Source organism: Schistocerca serialis, chromosome 1, assembly GCF_023864345.2.
Source record: "Schistocerca serialis cubense isolate TAMUIC-IGC-003099 chromosome 1, iqSchSeri2.2, whole genome shotgun sequence".
Lineage (NCBI taxonomy): Eukaryota > Metazoa > Arthropoda > Insecta > Orthoptera > Acrididae > Schistocerca > Schistocerca serialis.
Genome location: NC_064638.1, coordinates 1,165,980,315 through 1,165,998,581, shown reverse-complemented (window position 1 = coordinate 1,165,998,581; position 18,267 = coordinate 1,165,980,315). Strand labels below are relative to the sequence as shown.

The 18,267-nt window shown below is 39.7% G+C and overlaps 2 protein-coding genes across 2 annotated transcripts in view; one reads left to right on the top strand and one right to left on the bottom strand.

Annotated features, from left to right (window-relative positions):
• Positions 1–355: 355 nt before the first annotated feature.
• On the bottom strand, positions 356–9,509 carry LOC126418391 (mitochondrial import inner membrane translocase subunit Tim13). The gene is made up of 3 exons (XM_050085188.1): positions 9,253–9,509; positions 9,094–9,162; positions 356–788 (listed from the first exon to the last, which is right to left on the bottom strand). Exons 1-3 carry the CDS (start codon positions 9,355–9,357, stop codon positions 690–692), a joined length of 273 nt encoding a protein of 90 aa, XP_049941145.1. The 5' UTR covers positions 9,358–9,509; the 3' UTR covers positions 356–689.
• A 275-nt stretch (positions 9,510–9,784) lies between these two features.
• The window catches only part of LOC126418342 (RWD domain-containing protein 1), a 49,982-nt gene continuing 41,499 nt past the window's right edge, over positions 9,785–18,267 (top strand). Inside the window, exons 1-2 of the mRNA XM_050085185.1 lie at positions 9,785–9,981; positions 10,980–11,185. Of these exons, the coding sequence (XP_049941142.1) occupies positions 9,912–9,981; positions 10,980–11,185 (276 nt within the window). The 5' untranslated portion in view covers positions 9,785–9,911. The remainder of the gene's footprint in view (positions 9,982–10,979; positions 11,186–18,267) is intronic.

The window sequence follows — 18,267 nt, the reverse complement described above, 5'->3', positions numbered from 1 at the left end:
AGACATACTTTGCAGCTGTAAAATAATTGGTAAATTGCAGGTTTAGATGTTAACCTTCATTCTGTATGCCAGAGTTTTGCATCTCAATGTATTTCATAGATGGAAAAAAATATCTTCCTTCTTGTGGAATCTCATTACATCAAATAATTGTGCAGTGATCCAAGCTCTAAGGTGTATGAATTACTCTACTGTTTTTGAACTTAAACCCACCTTTACATAGTGGTGTTGCTCTTGCACCACCAACAATGTCAGCATTTTCTCATCTTTCATCGATCAACAGAAACCACCTTCATAGCGTGCAGCCATGTTTTTCAACTGTCCTCTACTTTGGTTCATGATCACAGTGTCAACTCCATACGTTTGTAATTTTATTTTTATTCAGTACTACATAATTCTACTAACATTTGCATGGCCAATGACTCATTCCAAATCTAGAGTGAGAGATCTAATCTTCCCACAAACATAAAATCCGAATATCAAAACTTGGTGTGCACTGGGTTGCAATAATTAGTCATTTATTTTATAAACAGCACTAATAACATGTATACAAAGACAATTAAAATTATCTGTGGATCATTTTTAAGCAAAAAAATATTTTATACACACATATGAAATATGTTTCTTTTAAATATGTTGGTTTTGTACATCGATCGTTTTCACCTAAAATTATCTAACATGTTGCTTTATATTTATAGCCTATGCCTTTCTTTCTGTATTCTGCTACCATACACCTTAGACACCAAATTCCATGAGTCCATATAGCGGTCCATACACATGGCAATGCATTTCTGTGGAACAAGAAAGAACAAATTGTAAAATGCCGTACTATGACTACATAGTAGCAAAAGTTAAAAAAAGAGGTGGGGGGAGAGCAGCTGAGTAATTTAATAATTTATATTTTATTTTTGAATCAGCTGATTCAGGACTGTGACTCCTAACAAATGGCAACTTTTCTCTGATGCTAATATACTTTATGAACAAAGCAAGTACCACGAAATTTTAAGCTACACAAGCTACAGTTATTAGTTAGCAGCACATAAAAAGGTACCACAGTTTACATTAGTAGTGTTCAGGCACGTTCGTAATATCAAAAATATTCTGTATATTCATGGAATAAAATCCTTTTGAGCATTAGGCTGAGTAATTTTGTAAAATCAAACAATAATAAAACAAAGCAGGCCTCCGTGGGTTAACAAATTGGTCATTTTTTCAATTTATTTTTAATCACTTCCACTGTATAAGGTAACCTGATAACCAAAAGGATTTTGTTCAAACTGACAATGGCCCCACAAGCCTAGACGCACTTCATTTATAAACCAACAAATCTCAATCTACTTACCTAGTACACTGCTGAGAAAACCTATGCACTGTGAAAGAGGCAGCCCTGTGCAAAACCTAACAAAGTATGCTTCAGGCCAAATCACAAATTAACAACTTATCTACATCTACATTATGTTATCAAAGCATCCAGACTCCCCCAAAAACATACATTTTTCATATTAGGTGCATTGTGCTGCCACCTACTCCACATCAGCAACCTCAGTAGTCATTAGACACTGAACGAGCAGAATGGGAACTCACGGACTTTGAACGTGGTCAGGTGATTGGGTGTCACTTCTGTCATATGTCTGTACAAGAGATTTCCACACTCCTAACCATCCTCAGGTCCACTGTTTCCAATGTGATAGTGAAGTGGAAACGGGACACGTACAGCACAAAAGCGTACGGGAACTATCACTGCACAGGCGTAGATTGACGTTTTAAATCCTTCTTGTTTCCCACTGTTTAAGAGTAGTTCGGGGATGGCGACTGCATCTTTCAACACAATCGAGCACCTGTTCATAATGCACGGCCTGTGGCGGAGTCGTTACATGACAATAACATCCCTGTAATGGACTGGCCTGCAGAGAGTACTGAGCTGAGTCCCATAGAACACATCTGGGATGTTTTGGAACCCTGACTTCGTGCCAGGCCTCACGACCGACATCAATACCTCTACTCAGTGCAGCACTCCATGAAGAATAGACTGCCATTCCCCAAGAAACCTTCCAGCATGTGATTGAACGTATGCCTGTGAGAGTGGAAGCTGTCATCAAGGCTAAGGGTGGGCCAACACCATACTGAATTCCAGCATTACCGATGGAGGGTGCCACTAACACTTCACATACGACCAGAATTTCTTTGGGGTTTGTGAAATATCATTTGACAATATTCTGCTATGGTAGTTACTTAAGCCACAGTTCCTTGCGCCCTATGCTGAAAGTTTTAGGTTCCTCATTGAGATATGACACTGCTGAGTTTTTATCTAGTTTACTAAACATATATACCCTTCTGCTAGTTTTAGTTGTCCTTTGCACTTTGTTAATTATTGTTGCCACAACCATACTATGGCCACTGATATCAGTTTCGATGTGAACATCCTCAAAGGGGTCAGGTCTACTTATTGCCATTACATATTTTCATTATGAGTGGGGGTTCTTAACATCTGTTCTAGGTAGGTTTCAGAGAAGGCATTTAACAATGTTTCACGGGATGTCTAATCACGCCCACCACTAACAAAACTGCAAATTTCCCAATACTGTAAGATGATTTAAGTCTCCACTGATGATTGGGGAAGTTATGTACAAGTGAACTGAGGTTCTCTCTAAAGTTTCCGGTTATGTCAGGAGATGAGTCTGGTGGGCGATAACAGAAGGATCCAATTATCATTTTACGTTGTTTAAACACATCCCTTTTTACTAATATGCTACAAAATTGCTTATACTGATAAACACTGTAGTGTGGGATCAGCTTTATATATTCTATTGCAAAAATTTTCAGCTGACTGCAAGTACTAGGTCATAGATTTGTACACAATAGTCATTATGTAAGGACAAATATCATTAAAACTAAAAGCTGCACTGAAGTTTCAGCAACAACTCTTAGCTTTTCTTACATGACATACTGAAAGCCATGGATCAAGATAGTCAAACAATGGAAAGTCCAGGTCGGAATATCAACAATATTATGAAAAGGGTAGATGGCTATTCACCGTAAAGGTGACATGCACACATGACTGCTATGTTGGGCAGTCTGGCAAGAGAAGTCATGTGTACGTGATGTGTGCCTGCCTGTGTGATGTTTTCCTTCTTCTGAAGAAGGCTTTGGCTGAAAGATTAGTGTGTGCCTGTCTGCGACTCAATGTGTCACGTTTACAGCGTGTAGCGATCTATCCCTTTCAAAACTGTTAATCAAGACAGACAGGTAGATGTGATTTTTCTTGTTTTCTGAAAACCATTTGATTTAGTATTGCTGTTGTAGTTGTGGTCTTCAGTTCAGAGACTGGTTTGTTGCAGCTCTCCATGCTACTCTATCGTGTGCAAGCTTCTTCATCTCTGAGTAACTATTACAACTTACATCCTTCTGATCTGTATAATGTATTCATGCCTTAGTCTTCCTCTACAATTTTTACCTCTGCGCTTCCCTCCAATACTAAAGTGATGATTGATCCTTTGATGCCTCAGAATATGTCCTAGCAACCTATCCCTTCTTCGAGTCAAATTGTGCCACAAATTCCTCTTCTCCCCAATTCTATTCAGTACCTCCACATTAGTTTCATGATCTATCCACCTAATCTTCAGTACTCTTCTGTAGCACCATGTTTCTAAAGCTTCTATTCTCTTCTTGTCTAACCTATGTTGTCTATGTTTCACTTCCATATATGGCTACACTCCATACAAATACTTGCAGAAAAGACTTCCTGGCACTTAAATCTATACTCGATGTTAACAAATTTCTCTTCTTCAGAAACACTTTTCTTGTCATGGCCAGTCTATATTTTATATCCTCTCTACTTCGACCATCATCAGTTATTTTGCTTCACAAATAACAAAACTCTACTACTACTTTAAGTGTCCCATTTACTAATCTAATTCCTTAGCATTATCTGATTTATTTCATCTACATTCCATTATCCTTGTTTCGCTTTTATTTGTGTTCATCTTATATCCTCCCTTCAGAATACTGTCCATTCCGTTCAACTGCTCTTCCAAGTCCTTTGCTGTCTTTGACAGAATTACAATGTCATCGACAAACCTGAAAGTTTTTATTTCTCGTCTATGGATTTTAATTCCTACTCCAAATTTTTCTTCTATTTCCTTCACTGCTTGTTCAATATACATATTGAATAACATTGTGGATAGGCTACAACCTTGTCTCACTCCCTTCTCAACCACTGCTTCCCTTTTGTGCCCCTCGACTCTTACAACTGCCACCTGGTTTCTGTACAAATACTAAATAGCCTTTCGTGCTCTGTATTTGACCCCTACCACCTTCAGAATTTGAAAGAGAGTATTCCAGTCAACATTGTCAAAAGCTTTCTCTAAGCCTACAAATGCTAGAAATGTAGGTTTGTCTTTCCTTAATCTATCTTCTAAGGTAAGTCATAGGGCCAGTATTGCCTCACGTTTTTCCAACACTTCTATGGAATACAAACTGATCTTCCCCAAGATCAGCTTCTAAAAGTTTTTCGATTCTTGTACAAAGAATTCGTGTTAGTATTAAACTGATAGTTCGGTAATTTTCACACCTGTCAACACTTGTTTTCTTAGGGATTGGAATTATTATATTGTTCTTGAAGTCTGAGGGTATTTCGCCTGTCCCAAACATCTTGCTCACCAAATGGAAGAGTTTTGTAATAGCTGGCTCTCCCAATGCTGGCAGTTGCTCTGACAATGTCGTCAACTCCCGCGGTCATGTTTCTACTTGCGTCTTTCAGTGCTCTGTCACACTATTTACGCAGTACCATATTTCCCATCTCATCTTCATGTACGTGCTCCTCCATTTCAATAATATTGCCCTCAAGTACATCGCCCTTGTATAGACCCTCTATATACTCCTTCCACCTTTCTGCCTTCCCTGCTTTGTTTAGAACTGGTTTTCCTCTGAGCTCTTGATACTCATACAAGTGGCTCTCTTTTCTCCAAAGGTCTCTCTAATTTTCCTGTACGCAGTACCTATCTTATCCCTAGTGATATACGCCTCTACATCCTTACTTTTATCCTCTAGTCATCCCTGCTTAGCCATTTTGCACTTCGTATCGATATCATTTTTTGAGATGTATGTATTCCTATTTGCCTACTCAATTTACTGCCTTTTTATATTTTCTATATTTCTGCATTATTATATTTCATCAATTAAATTCAATGTCTCTTCTGTTCCCCAAGGATTTCTAATAGCCCTTGTCTTTTTACCTACTTGATCTGCTGCCTTCACTGTTTCATCTCTCGAACCTACCCATTCTTCTTCTATTGTATTTCTTTCCCCTGTATTTGTCAATCGTTCCCTAATGGTCTCTCTGAAACTATCTACGACTTCTGGTTCTTTCAGTTTATCCAGGTTCCATCTCCTTAAATTCCTACCTTTTTTCAGTTTTAATCTACAGTTCATAACCAATAGATTGTGGTCGGAGTCCAAATCTGCCCCTGGAAATGTCTGACCATTTAAAACTTGGTTCCTATATCTCTGTCTTACCATTATATAATCTATACGAAACCTTCCAGTGTCTCCAGGCCTCTACAACCTCCTTTCACGATTCTTAACCCAACTGTTAGCTGTGATTAAGTTATGATTTGTGCAAAAGTCTACCACGCAGTGTCCTCTTTCATTCCTTACCCCCATTTCACATTCACCTACTACTTTTCATTCTCTTCGTTCTACCGAATTCCAGTCCCCCATGACTATTAAATTTTTGTTTCCCTTCACTATCTGAATAATTTCTTTTATCTCATCATACATTTTTCAATCTCTTTGTCATCTGCGGGGCTAGTTGGCATATAAACTTGTACTACTGTGGTAGGCCTGGGCTTCGTGTCTATCTTTGCTACAACAATGCATTCACTATGCTGTTTGTAGTAGCTTACCCATACTCATTTTTTTATTTGTTATTAAACCTATTCCTGCGTTACCCCTACTTGACTTTGTATTTATATTGTATTCATCTGACCAGAAGTCTTGTTTTTCCTGCCACCGAACTTCACTAATTCCCACTATATCTAGATTTAACCCATCCATTTCCTTTTCGGGGACTATTTTACCTCCGGAATATTTCGCCCAAGAAGACGACATCGTCATTTAACCATACAGTAAAGCTGCATGCCCTCGGGAAAAATTACGCCTGTAGGCCTAATTTCCTCTTGCTTTCAGCCATTCGCAGTACCAGCACAGCAAGTCCATTTAGGTTAATGTTACAAGGCCAGATCAGTCAATCATCCAGACTGTTGCCCCTGCAACTACTGAAAAGGCTGCTGCCCCTCTTCAGGAACCACATGTTTGTCTGGCCTCTCAACAGATACCCCTCCATTGTGGTTGCACCTCCGGTACGGCTATCTGTATCGCTCCGGCACGCAAGCCTCCCTACCAATGGTCCACGAATATGATATCTTGGATGGAGAGGCATCAACAGATGTAGGTTTAACTTCGGGTGTGCCCCAGGAAAGTGTGTTGGGATGCCTGCTACTCATGCTGCATATTAATGACCTTGTGGACAATATTGTGACAATTTTTCGCAGATGACGCAGTTATCTATAATGAAATACAGTCCAAAAGAAGCTGCACAAATATTGCCAGTTCTTAATAATATTCCACAGTGGTGAAAGGCTGGCAACTTGTTTTAAATGTTCAGAAACAGAAAACTGCACTTCACAAAATGGAAAAAAGTTGTCTCCTCTGACCATAATATCTGTGAGTCATAATTAGAATCTGAACTTACAAGTATCTGGGTGCAACACAATAAAATTGGCTCAGTCATCGGTAAAGGAAAAAACATATTTCAAATTACTGGTAGAATACTTGGGAAATAGAGTCAGTCTACAAGGGAAATTGTTTATGTATCACTTGTGTGACCCATCCTACAATATTGCTGAAGTGTATGGGACTCATACCAGACAGGAATCAGGGTATATTGTAACATAGAGAAGGACAGCACACATGATCACAAGCTTTTTTGACCTGCAGCAGTGTGTGTCACAGACATTGAAAGAACTGAACTGGCATATCCTTGAAAACAGAGACAAACTATCACACGAAAGCCTACTTGTAAAGTTTTACGAACCGGTTTTGAATGACGACTCTTAGGAATATACTATAACCCCAGACATACCACACCCACAGGGAGTGTGAGAACAAGGTCTGACTATTAACAGCATGCACAGAGGTTTTTAAACAATCATTCTTCTCCTGCTCCATACATGAATGTCACAGAAAAAATCCCTAATAACTGGTACAATGGGATGTACCTCAGTCAAGAGAAATGTTAGATATGAGTTATCAGCTTTGGCCAGAGACAAATTGTTAATGGGTGCTTTCACATCACCTTTTGGTGCATATATTCACATTTTTATTGTTACCTGGTGAAGCCAACAAACTTGAGAATAAAAACTGGTGATAGTGACACATTGCTACGTAGCTTAGAGCAAGGTATAGGCAAGGCTGGAAGGTAACAATCTGAATGCGAGTTGGTGAGGCCAACTAAGCAGATACTAAAACAAACTGCTTGTGGTGATGGCTGTGGCAACAGACTGATCCGTAGCCTACATCACATTGTAATGGCCACACTGTTTATGGTGTTTCCTGCCTGTTTCCTATGTTACAGATCAAAGTCAATGACTTATCATGCATTCCTCTATATCCAACGTACCCTTACCCTTTGCCAAAAACTTCAATGTTTCACAGAGTAAAGATGTAGATGTAGTTAGGACACTTGACAATGGGGGACTGATGACCTTTGCTGTTTAGTCCCTCTTAAACATCCCAATAACCAACCAACCAACCCACCCTTGATGGTCCACATCCTTGCACACCTTGGAAACATGACAATGAATTTGTTTTGCCATCATATACAGCATGTTCAAAGAACTTACCATCCCATAAATCTCAAATGTTTACACTGTTATAATTCTGCCAACCTATATTAACATGTCACTATTCTTCCAGAGCTCAGAGACAAAGGCAAATGGCCTGTAACTAAAACTGTCTTTCACCGGAAATACGGAAGCGTCCGATCCCGCCCGTCTGCTTTGACCCATGACGTCACAAATATGGCGGAAACAAAAACACACACACACAAACACACACACACACACACACACACACACACACACACACTTTCCACAAGAAGCCTAATGGCACTAACGGGACAAGCGCGGGAAATGGGGTGTTTTGGGTGGGGGGCAAACGAAATATAAACAAATTTAGACGCCTTGCGTAGCTACAACGTGTAAGTGAAGACAGCCATGCATGAATACCCACCCACCTCCCCAGGGGTCGTAACCCCTGCAACCCATAGAAGATAAAGATGCTTCAGTAGCTGATTAGTGTTTTTTGTCTTTTTAAAAAAAAATCTCACGGATAGAACGAACAGATCAGAAAGATAAATATAATAAACTAAAACAGAAATTGGAGGAAACAGATAATTAAAATAAGTAATATGTGTTTTTAAATTTAAAAAATCTCACGAGATAGAACGACAGATCAGAAAAGTAAATAAAATAAGATAAAACAGAACTGGAGACAGCCACACTCAAACCAAACTCCGCGCCGTCATGACGTCACACACAACACCCTTACGTCACGGGTCAAAGCCGACGCGTGGGATCGGACGCTTCTGTCGACCCATAGGTGGGGCTTACAGTGAACATTATGAAGGCTAAATGGACAAAGATTCATGTTGATAATGTCCTCTACTTTGACTTTGTTTTATAACTCTTCAGTGTACAGATACTAAATAGTAATTATTGAGGAAAAAGATGATGTACACAAACTATATATTCTTTATAGAGGAGGCAAATGTTACGTGCAGAGTTCGTATTAATAGGCTGAGAAAGTTTTATAACTAAGGGTAACAATCGAGACGCGGTTAAGCGCAATAATGCGGTATTATAAATCATTTGTATGTAATGGAGTATCGTCTGTAAACACGTCTTGTGTTGCATCAGAATTTCGAAGTACCTATTTCAGTTTTGAAGTGATCTGGTAAATGAGTATGTAAATATAGCACAAGCAGGCACCATTCTGTAATAAAAAATACAAAATTTATCACAAAACACATAATGTTACCTGTTCTGAACTGTCTAGCGAGGTACCCGGTTTGTTGATACATTTCTTAAAGCACTTTTCTGTCATTTTCTGAAATAATTAAAGGCGAAATTACTATACTGTCAGAAAAATGTAACGATTGTTATGTAAATACTTTACATCCTCTCTCGCTAAACGTACCGTCAGGAGCTCCTGAGCGTTTGCAACAGCAATTTGCTGTTTCACTTGGTCCATCAATTCATCTTTCTGCGCCCCGGTTAGGGACCCAGTCTGCAAGCTGTCCATTTAAATGTTTTCTTTAGTCTTCAACAGCAAATCCACAGCATTAAGCCGCTCTCCACTTTCACACGGCGTGTGTGAAGATATTGTTGGCCAAAGATGTGTTACCTTGCCTTTCCCCATGCTTCATACCAACAGACGAGGGGCTGTAATTCTTCCTATACGTGGCACCATAAAAAAATGATTGTAATTCTTGATTACTAAGCTCTTTAGATTTCGTTTCATTAGAGTGTGGCATATACTTGTTATTTATGAAAAAAAAACAGTCGTAAAATACAGTCACTGAAAAATTAATGGATTTGATGCATGCCTTCACCTACTAAAGCTTACAGTGCGGATGTGCATCTGGAGTGCTTAGTTTATTTGCTGTTGGTCAAGTTTTGATTCCCTTAGTCTCAGCGCTGTGAGATTGTTCGTGGATTGTTCACCTGTATTTGATGCAAATCGGTGCTTAACCCCAGAGATGATCATGTAACGTCACCCTGCATGAGCGGTATGGTTGTTTGGTGTAGTCGCGAATTTCAATGGATATTTTTATATTGGTCTTGACTTAAAAAACAATGGATTACAAAGAAGAACAGAACAACGAAATAGAAGCCCTGGATTCAATTTACTGTGGTGAACTTGAAAGTAAGCGCGCAAGCTTTCTATTTTTTCAATTTCGAAACGTGATGTTTTTACCAATATAAGTAAGATTACAGTAAACTCCAGTTGTGGTTAACTGTGTAAATGCCACAGAAAATGATTGGTGTAGATATCTTTAAATGTCGAAATCTAAGATTTTATCAAGTGAAAAAGTATCTACTTGATGATCAGCATGTTCAAGAATGACGTCTCTCGTCATATATTTCCCGGTATATGAAGCTGGAGCTCTTATATTTTGCAAAGTGTAGATTACAGTTGTTATTCTGGAGTAAGATGAAAGTGCTGCAACAAGTACAAGCCTTTTCCAATGTTTTTTTGAAAGCGTTGCAGTTGGTGTTGACACTTCTACCCAATGTAGACTTCTTGGAGGATGAAAGTGTAGTTTGTAGATCACCCTGTGATTCAATACACTGTACTGTCTCAGGGTACAAATCAATTGAGCGGAGAAGTATACGTGCCACTAGAACTTCTAGTTCACATTTCGTGGTTTTAAGCCAAACAAATCCCTATAACAGAAATCCATATTGTAACATCGCAAACATCGGCTGTATGTAACGTAAAGCTCGGGGATATTACCTTGTTTAAAGATATACACCTCTTAACTATATTACGCTGCTGTACAACATTAAAACTCGAGGCGGCTTTGTATTTCTGTAAATGCATGCTTAGCAGGAGTTGTATTTGCAGTTGTGTTTACGTCACTTAATAATTTTCTACTGATTCTTTTATGCTTATTGTGTTACTTTCAGAAATTTTGCAAGTGACACACATTTCATATCCAAACTTACAGTGAGTGAGAGCTGTTTTGGATAAAGATTCTGTACAATCTTGATTTAGTATAGCAATTGACAAGCATTTGAAAGAAGTGAGAAATGATTTTCATTGAAATTTGCTTACAACAATTTTTTTAAGTTTACAGCAGTACAGTGGAATAATTCATTGTTAATCAAGATTGTTTATTTTATTTCCCAACTGTTTTTCAGTTTTAACAACAGAGCCATATCACAGATTTTTAATACCTATAAAGTCTGAAGAATATGAACCAGACACTGAAAATGGAATGTCATGCAAGTTAAAATTTAGTTACACTGACAAATATCCAGATGAACCTCCAGAAGTTGAAGTTACAGAAACCAGTAACCTTGAAGATGTAGATACAGACCTGCTGACACAGCATATATTGAAGGAGGTTGGTAATATTACAGTGATTTGAGTTTTGAAGCCTTGCTTCCAGTATTTTAAGCATTGAATATAATGAGAAGGTCTTTGACAAAATTGCCCAGGAATGCTAATTTTCAAAGTTCTATAATGATAAATTTTTGTGTCTGAAGTTTGGATTATCTGTACTGAAAAATTGGATTCGTGATGCCAACAAACTGTCGTAAATGATTCATTATTCTGCATATTATTATAATACACTGTCAATTTCACAGGATGGCTGCCAGAATGTTAAGCATATTGGATGATGTATGTAGACTCTGTGTACTTACCAGTGCTGAAAAGTATACATTTTAGCACTCTTTTAGACTGTGGTATTACATCTAGCCATCCAAGATATCTACAAAATGAAAATATCTCTTATTCAGATTAAACTGTAGTAGGCTGTTACCTTGTTCCATTGTGTGTCTTTCCTGCTATATGACTATTTTCTTCAGGAGGTTCACAACTCTTTTGCGAGATGTTCTTGGGAAACTTGGTGTCCTGTGCCGTTATGACAGTTCCTCTCTTCCTGTGCCACACTATTGTTCTACTTTGACTTAACCTCCAATGAATGCCCCATTCACCATTGACTAGGCTCTAACTGCAGTTGCTACTTTTGTTTACTCACTTTTGCCTTAAATGAGGAAGGATAGGAACACAACAATCACACTCCAACTGATTTTTTGTTATCGTTCTGCCTATACACCTGTATAATCGTATGATGGCATGTACTGGTGCGAGTTTTTTTGGATAGTAACTCAGTCAAATGCACTGAAGATAGCTGTCTGTAACTGAAATCTGGATATGCAGGACAAATAAAAAAAAAACCATTGGGATTATGACTGGTTGCTGACTTTCCTATCCTTCCTTAATTAATATACAGTCACTGTTTACATTGGTTCCTTATGGAATCAGAGATGGTCAACTTTACCTTTTTGCTACATCTTTAACCCCTTTGAGGTTATTTAGAAGTGACCCCGTTACCAGGTTTTACCTCCACATTATTTTCAAAATTTCTCAATTGTGTGGGGAAAGGTTGCCAAACACCCAGTGTGGTAACGACTGTACAGGGATCCCACGGTTGGCGTCCTTGATTTTCCTTCCCCAGGAGTATGTGTGTATCTCGTTTGGGGCACATGGACTCGGGGCAGTGGCCACTGTGCCAAGTGACTGTTGCATAGGCCCTGTGAAGCCCTTGGGGAGAGCTCCAGGTTGAAGTGGATCTCAGTGTGGCGGACCATTTGCAATGCAGAAATTAAAGTTGAACCATGCTGTTGGCTGTATGATCCATAAGTCATTAAGTCTCATTATTTCAGTTGACTTACTTAAATACAAGGTCACAGTTCATAATAATTGATGAAAAGTTGTCAAGTAAAACAGGGTGTTCCCCAAAGAAGTGTTATAAGCCCTCTGTTGTTCCTTATCTATGTAAACGATTTAAAGACAATCTGTGTAGTCCTCTTAGACTGTTTGCAGATAATGCTGTCATTTATTGTCATGTAATTTCATCAGATGAGCAAAGCGAATTGCAAAATGATTTAGACAAGAAGTGGCAATTTACTCTGAATCATGAAAAGTGTGAATTCTTCCACATGAGCACGAAAAAGCATCCGCTAAATTTCAGTTGTATGACAAACACTCAAATCTAAAGGTTGTAACCTCAATGAAATACTTAGGGAGTACAATTACAAATAATTTAAATTGGAATGATCACATAGATAATGTTGTGGGGAAAGCAAACCAAAGACTGTGATTTACTGACAGAACACTTAGAAAATGTTATAGGTTTACTAGAGAGACTGCTTAAACTATGATTGTCTGCCCTACTCTTGAGTACTGCTGTGCAGTGTGGGATCCACATGAGATAGGATTGGTGGAGGACATTGAAAAAGTTCAAAGAAGGGCAGCTTGTTTCGTGTTATCGAGAAATAGGAGAGAGAGTGCCACAAATATGATACACGAATTGGGGTGGCAGTCATTAAATAAAGGTGCAGGACCTTCTCGTGAAATTTCAATCTTGAACTTTCTCCACAGAGTGTGAAAATATTTCATTGGCATCCACATATGTAGGATGATCATTGTAATAAAATAAGAAAAATCAGAACTTGCATGGAAAGATTTAAATGTTCATTTTTCCTGCACACGGTTAGAGAGTGGAACGATAGAGAAGTAGTTTAAAGGTGATTCAATGAACCCTCTGCCAGGTACTAATTTGTGAATTGCTGAGTAATCATGTAGATGTAAATATAAGACACGTCTACATCTATATGACTATGCAATTCACACTTAAGTGTCTGGCAGAGGGTTCATTGAACCATTTTCACGCATTTTCTATACTGTTCCACTCTCAAATAGTGCCTGGGAAAATGAACTTTCAAATCTCTCCATGTGCCAATGGCCTTGCTGCAGTGTTAACACCTGTTCCCATCAGATCACTCAAGTTAAGCACTGTCGGGCTGGGCCAGCACTTGGACGGTTGACCATCCGGTCTACCGAGTGCTGTTGGCAAGTGGGGTGCTCTCAGCCCTTGAGGCTGAGGAGCTACTTGATTGAGAAGTAGCAGCTCTGGTCTCGTAAACTGGCATACGGCCGGGAGAGCATTGTGCTAACCACATGCCCCTCCAGATCCGCATCCAGTGACGTCTCTGGGCTGAGGATGACATGGCGGTACCATTGGGCCATAATGGCCTATTCGGGAGGAGTTTAGTTTAGTTTTAAATCTTTCCAAGCAGTAATTTCTGTTATTTTATTGTGATGATTATATCTCTGAATGTAAGTTTGTGTCAACAAAATATTTTCGCATTTGGTGGAGAAAGATGGTGATTGAAATTTCGTGAAAAGCTATCACAATGATGGAGTTCACCTTTATTTTAATGACTGGTGCCCCAACTTGTGTATCATATCCATGGCACTGTCTCCACTGTTTTGTAATAACACAAAATGAACTGCTTTTTTTAAAACTTGTTTGATGTCTTCTGTCAGTCCTATCTGGTTAGGGTCCCATACTGCACAGTAGTACTCTAGTATAGGACAGACGGGTGTAGTGTAGGTAGACTTTCTAGTGGATCTGTTGCATCTTCTGTGTGTTCTGCCAATAAAATGCAGTCTTCGGTTCACCTCCCCCACAACACCATTTCATTTCTCTCACTAGCTGCTAACTGACATGAAAACTGACCTGTCAAGCAAGGAGAGGGAGGGAGGGGGAGAGAGAGAGAGAGAGAGAGAGAGAGAGAGAGATATGCATCAATTCTTTCTGATAGTGATCATTACCTGATTGTTTTCTCATTTCACAATGTCAATCAGCTGGCTGCCTCCTATGTTGCCATTCTTGACCCACACCCCTCCCTACCTTCCCCCTTCTCAAAAGGCAAAACACTAGCAGTGTGTATCACTTAGTATGTTGTGGCAATGCCTGTCTGTGCAGGCTTTACAGCCCGTGGGTGGGGCATGGGGGGCGTGGTAGCTGAAATCCCACTGCTGGAGCCAGTGGCATGGTGCAAAACCTCAGTGCACCTCAGTGGTAAGCTAACTTACCTTGTGCTGTGGCCTGATGTTGTACTGCCTTGGTCCCCTACTTGACTAAATGTTGGGCCCAGTGATAATATTCCTGTCAGACCTGATGCTCCTTCTGCACCCATCGCCCCACACCATGGCTCCTACCCCTGTGACCGTCCCTGCTGCAAGACTTGCCCTACGCACCCTCCTACAACCACCTATAATAGCCCTGTAACTGGCAAAACATATACTATCAAAGGGAGAGCCACCTGCAAAACAACATGTCATGTTGTTGTTGTCTTCAGTCCTGAGACTGGTTTGATGCAGCTCTCCATGCTACTCTATCCTGTGCAAGGTTCTTCATCTCCCAGTACCTACTGCAACCGACATCCTTCTGAATCTGCTTAGTGTATTCATCTCTTGGCCTCCCTCTACGATTTTTACCCTCCACGGTGCCCTCCAATACTAAATTGGTGATCCCTTGATGCCTCAGAACATGTCCTACTAACCGATCCCTTCTTCTGGTCAAGTTGTGCCACAAACTTCTCTTCTCCCCAATCCTATTCCATACTTCCTCATTAGTTATGTGATCTACCCACCTAATCTTCAGCATTCTTCTGTAGCATCACATTTCAAAAGCTTCTTTTCTCTTCTTGTCCAAACTATTTATCGTCCATGTTTCACTTCCATACGTGGCTACACTCCATACAAATACTTTCAGAAGAGACTTCCTGACATTTAAATCTATACTCGATGTTAACAAATTTCTCTTCTTCAGAAACGCTTTCCTTGCCATTGCCAGTCTATATTTTATATCCTCTCTACTTCGATCATCATCAGTTATTTTGCTCCCCAAATAGCAAAACTCCTTTACTACTTTAAGTGTCTCATTTCCTAATCTAATTCCCTCAGCATCACCCGACTTAATTCTACCACATTCCATTATCCTTGTTTTGCTTTTGTTGATGTTCATCTTATATCCTCCTCTCAAGACACTGTCCATTCCGTTCAACTGCTCTTCCAAGTCCTTTGCTGTCTCTGACAGAATTACAATGTCATCGGCGAACCTCAAAGTTTTTATTTCTTCTCCATGGATTTTAATACCTACTCTGAACTTCTCTTTTGTTTCCTTTACTGTTTGCTCAATATACAGATTGAATAACATCGGGGAGAGGCTACAACCCTGTCTTACTCCCTTCCCAACCACTGCTTCCCTTTCATGCCCCTCGACTCTTATAACTGCTATCTTGTTTCTGTACAAAATGTAAATAGCCTTTTGCTCCCTGTATTTTACCCCTGCCACCTTTAGAATTTGAAAGAGAGTATTCCAGACAACATTGTCAAAAGCTTTCTCTAAGTCTACAAATGCTAGAAACGTAGGTTTGCCTTTCCTTAATCTTTCTTCTAAGATAAGTCGTAAGGTCAGTATTGCCTCATGTGTTCCAGTATTTCTACGAAATCCAAACTGCTCTTCCCCGAGGTCGGCTTCTACTAGTTTTTCCATTCGTCTGTAAAGAATTCGTGTTAGTATTTTGCAGCTGTGGCTTATTAAACTGATAGTTCAGTAATTTTCACATCTGTCAACACCTGTATTCTTTGGGATTAGAATTATTATATTCCTCTTGAAGTCAGAGGGTATTTCACCTGTTTCATACATCTTCCTCACCAGATGGTAGAGTTTTGTCAGGACTGGCTCTCCCAAGGCCGTCAGTAGTTCCAATGGAATGTTGTCTACTCCCGGGGCCTTGTTTCGACTCAGGTCTTTCAGTGCTCTGTCAAACTCTTCACGCAGTATCGTATCTCCCATTTCATCTTCATCTACATCCTCTTCCATTTCCATAATATTGTCCTCAAGTACATCGCCCATGTATAGATCCTCTATATACTCCTTCCACCTTTCTGCTTTCCCTTCCTTGCTTAGAACTGGGTTTCCATCTGAGCTCTTGATGTTCATACAAGTGGTTCTCTTCTCTCCAAAGGTCTCTTTAATTTTCCTGTAGGCGGTATCTATCTTACCCCTAGTGAGATAAGCCTCTACATCCTTACATTTGTCCTCTAGCCATCCTCCTTAGCCATTTTGCAGTTCCTGTCGATATCATTTTTGAGACGTTTGTATTCCTTTTTGCCTGCTTCATTTATTGCATTTTTATATTTTCTCCTTTCATCAATTAAATTCAATATTTCTTGTGTTACCCAGGGATTTCTACTAGCCCTTGTCTTTTTACCTACTTGGTCCTCTGCTGCCTTCACTACTTCATCCCTCAAAGCTACCCATTCTTCTTCTGCTGTATTTCTTTCCCCCATTCCTGTCAATTGTTCCCTTATGCTCTCCCTGAAACTCTGTACACCCTCTGGTTCTTTCAGTTTATCCAGGTCCCATCTCCTTAAATTCCCACCCTTTTGCAGTTTCTTCAGTTTTAATCTACAGGTCATAACCAATAGATTGTGGTCAGAGTCCACATCTGCCCCAGGAAATGTCTTACAATTTAAAACCTGGTTCCTAAATCTCTGTCTTACCATTATATAATCTATCTGATACCTTTTAGTATCTCCAGGATTCCTCCATGTATACAACCTTCTTTCATGATTCTTAAACCAAGTGTTAGCTATGATTAAGTTGTGCTCTGTGCAAAATTCTACCAGGCAGCTTCCTCTTTCATTTCTTAGCCCCAATCCATATCCACCTACTACGTTTCCTTCTCTCCCTTTTCCTACACTCTAATTCCAGTCACCCATGACTATTAAATTTTCATCTCCCTTCACTATTTGAATAATTTCTTTTATTTCATCATACATTTCTTCAATTTCTTCATCATCTGCAGAGCTAATTGGCATATAAACTTGTACTACTGTAGTAGGTGTGGGCTTCATATCTATCTTGGCCACAATAATGCGTTCACTATGCTGTTTGTAGTAGCTTACCCGCATTCCTATTTTCCTATTCATTATTAAACCTACTCCTGCATTACCCCTATTTGATTTTGTGTTTATAACCGTGTAGTCACCTGACCAGAAGTCTTGTTCCTCCTGCCACCGAACTTCACTAATTCCCACTATATCTAACTTTAACCTATCCATTTCCCTTTTTAAATTTTCTAACCTACCTGCCCGATTAAGGGATCTGACATTCCACACTCCGATCCGTAGAACGCCAGTTTTCTTTCTCCTGATAACGACATCCTCTTGAGTAGTCCCCGCCCGGAGATCCGAATGGGGGGACTATTTTACCTCCGGAATATTTTACCCAAGAGGACGCCATCATCATTTAATCATACAGTAAAGCTGCATGCCCTCGGGAAAAATTACGGCCGTAGTTTCCCCTTGCTTTGAGCCGTTCGCAGTACCAGCACAGCAAGGCCGTTTTGGTTATTGTTACAAGGCCAGATCAGTCAATCATCCAGACTGTTGCCCTTGCAACTACTGAAAAGGCTGCTGCCCCTCTTCAGGAACCATATGTTTGTCTGGCCTCTCAACAGATACCCCTCTGTTGTGGTTGTACCTACGGTACGGCTATCTGTATCGCTGAGGCACGCAAGCCTCCCCACCAACGGCAAGGTCCATGGTTCATGGGGGGGG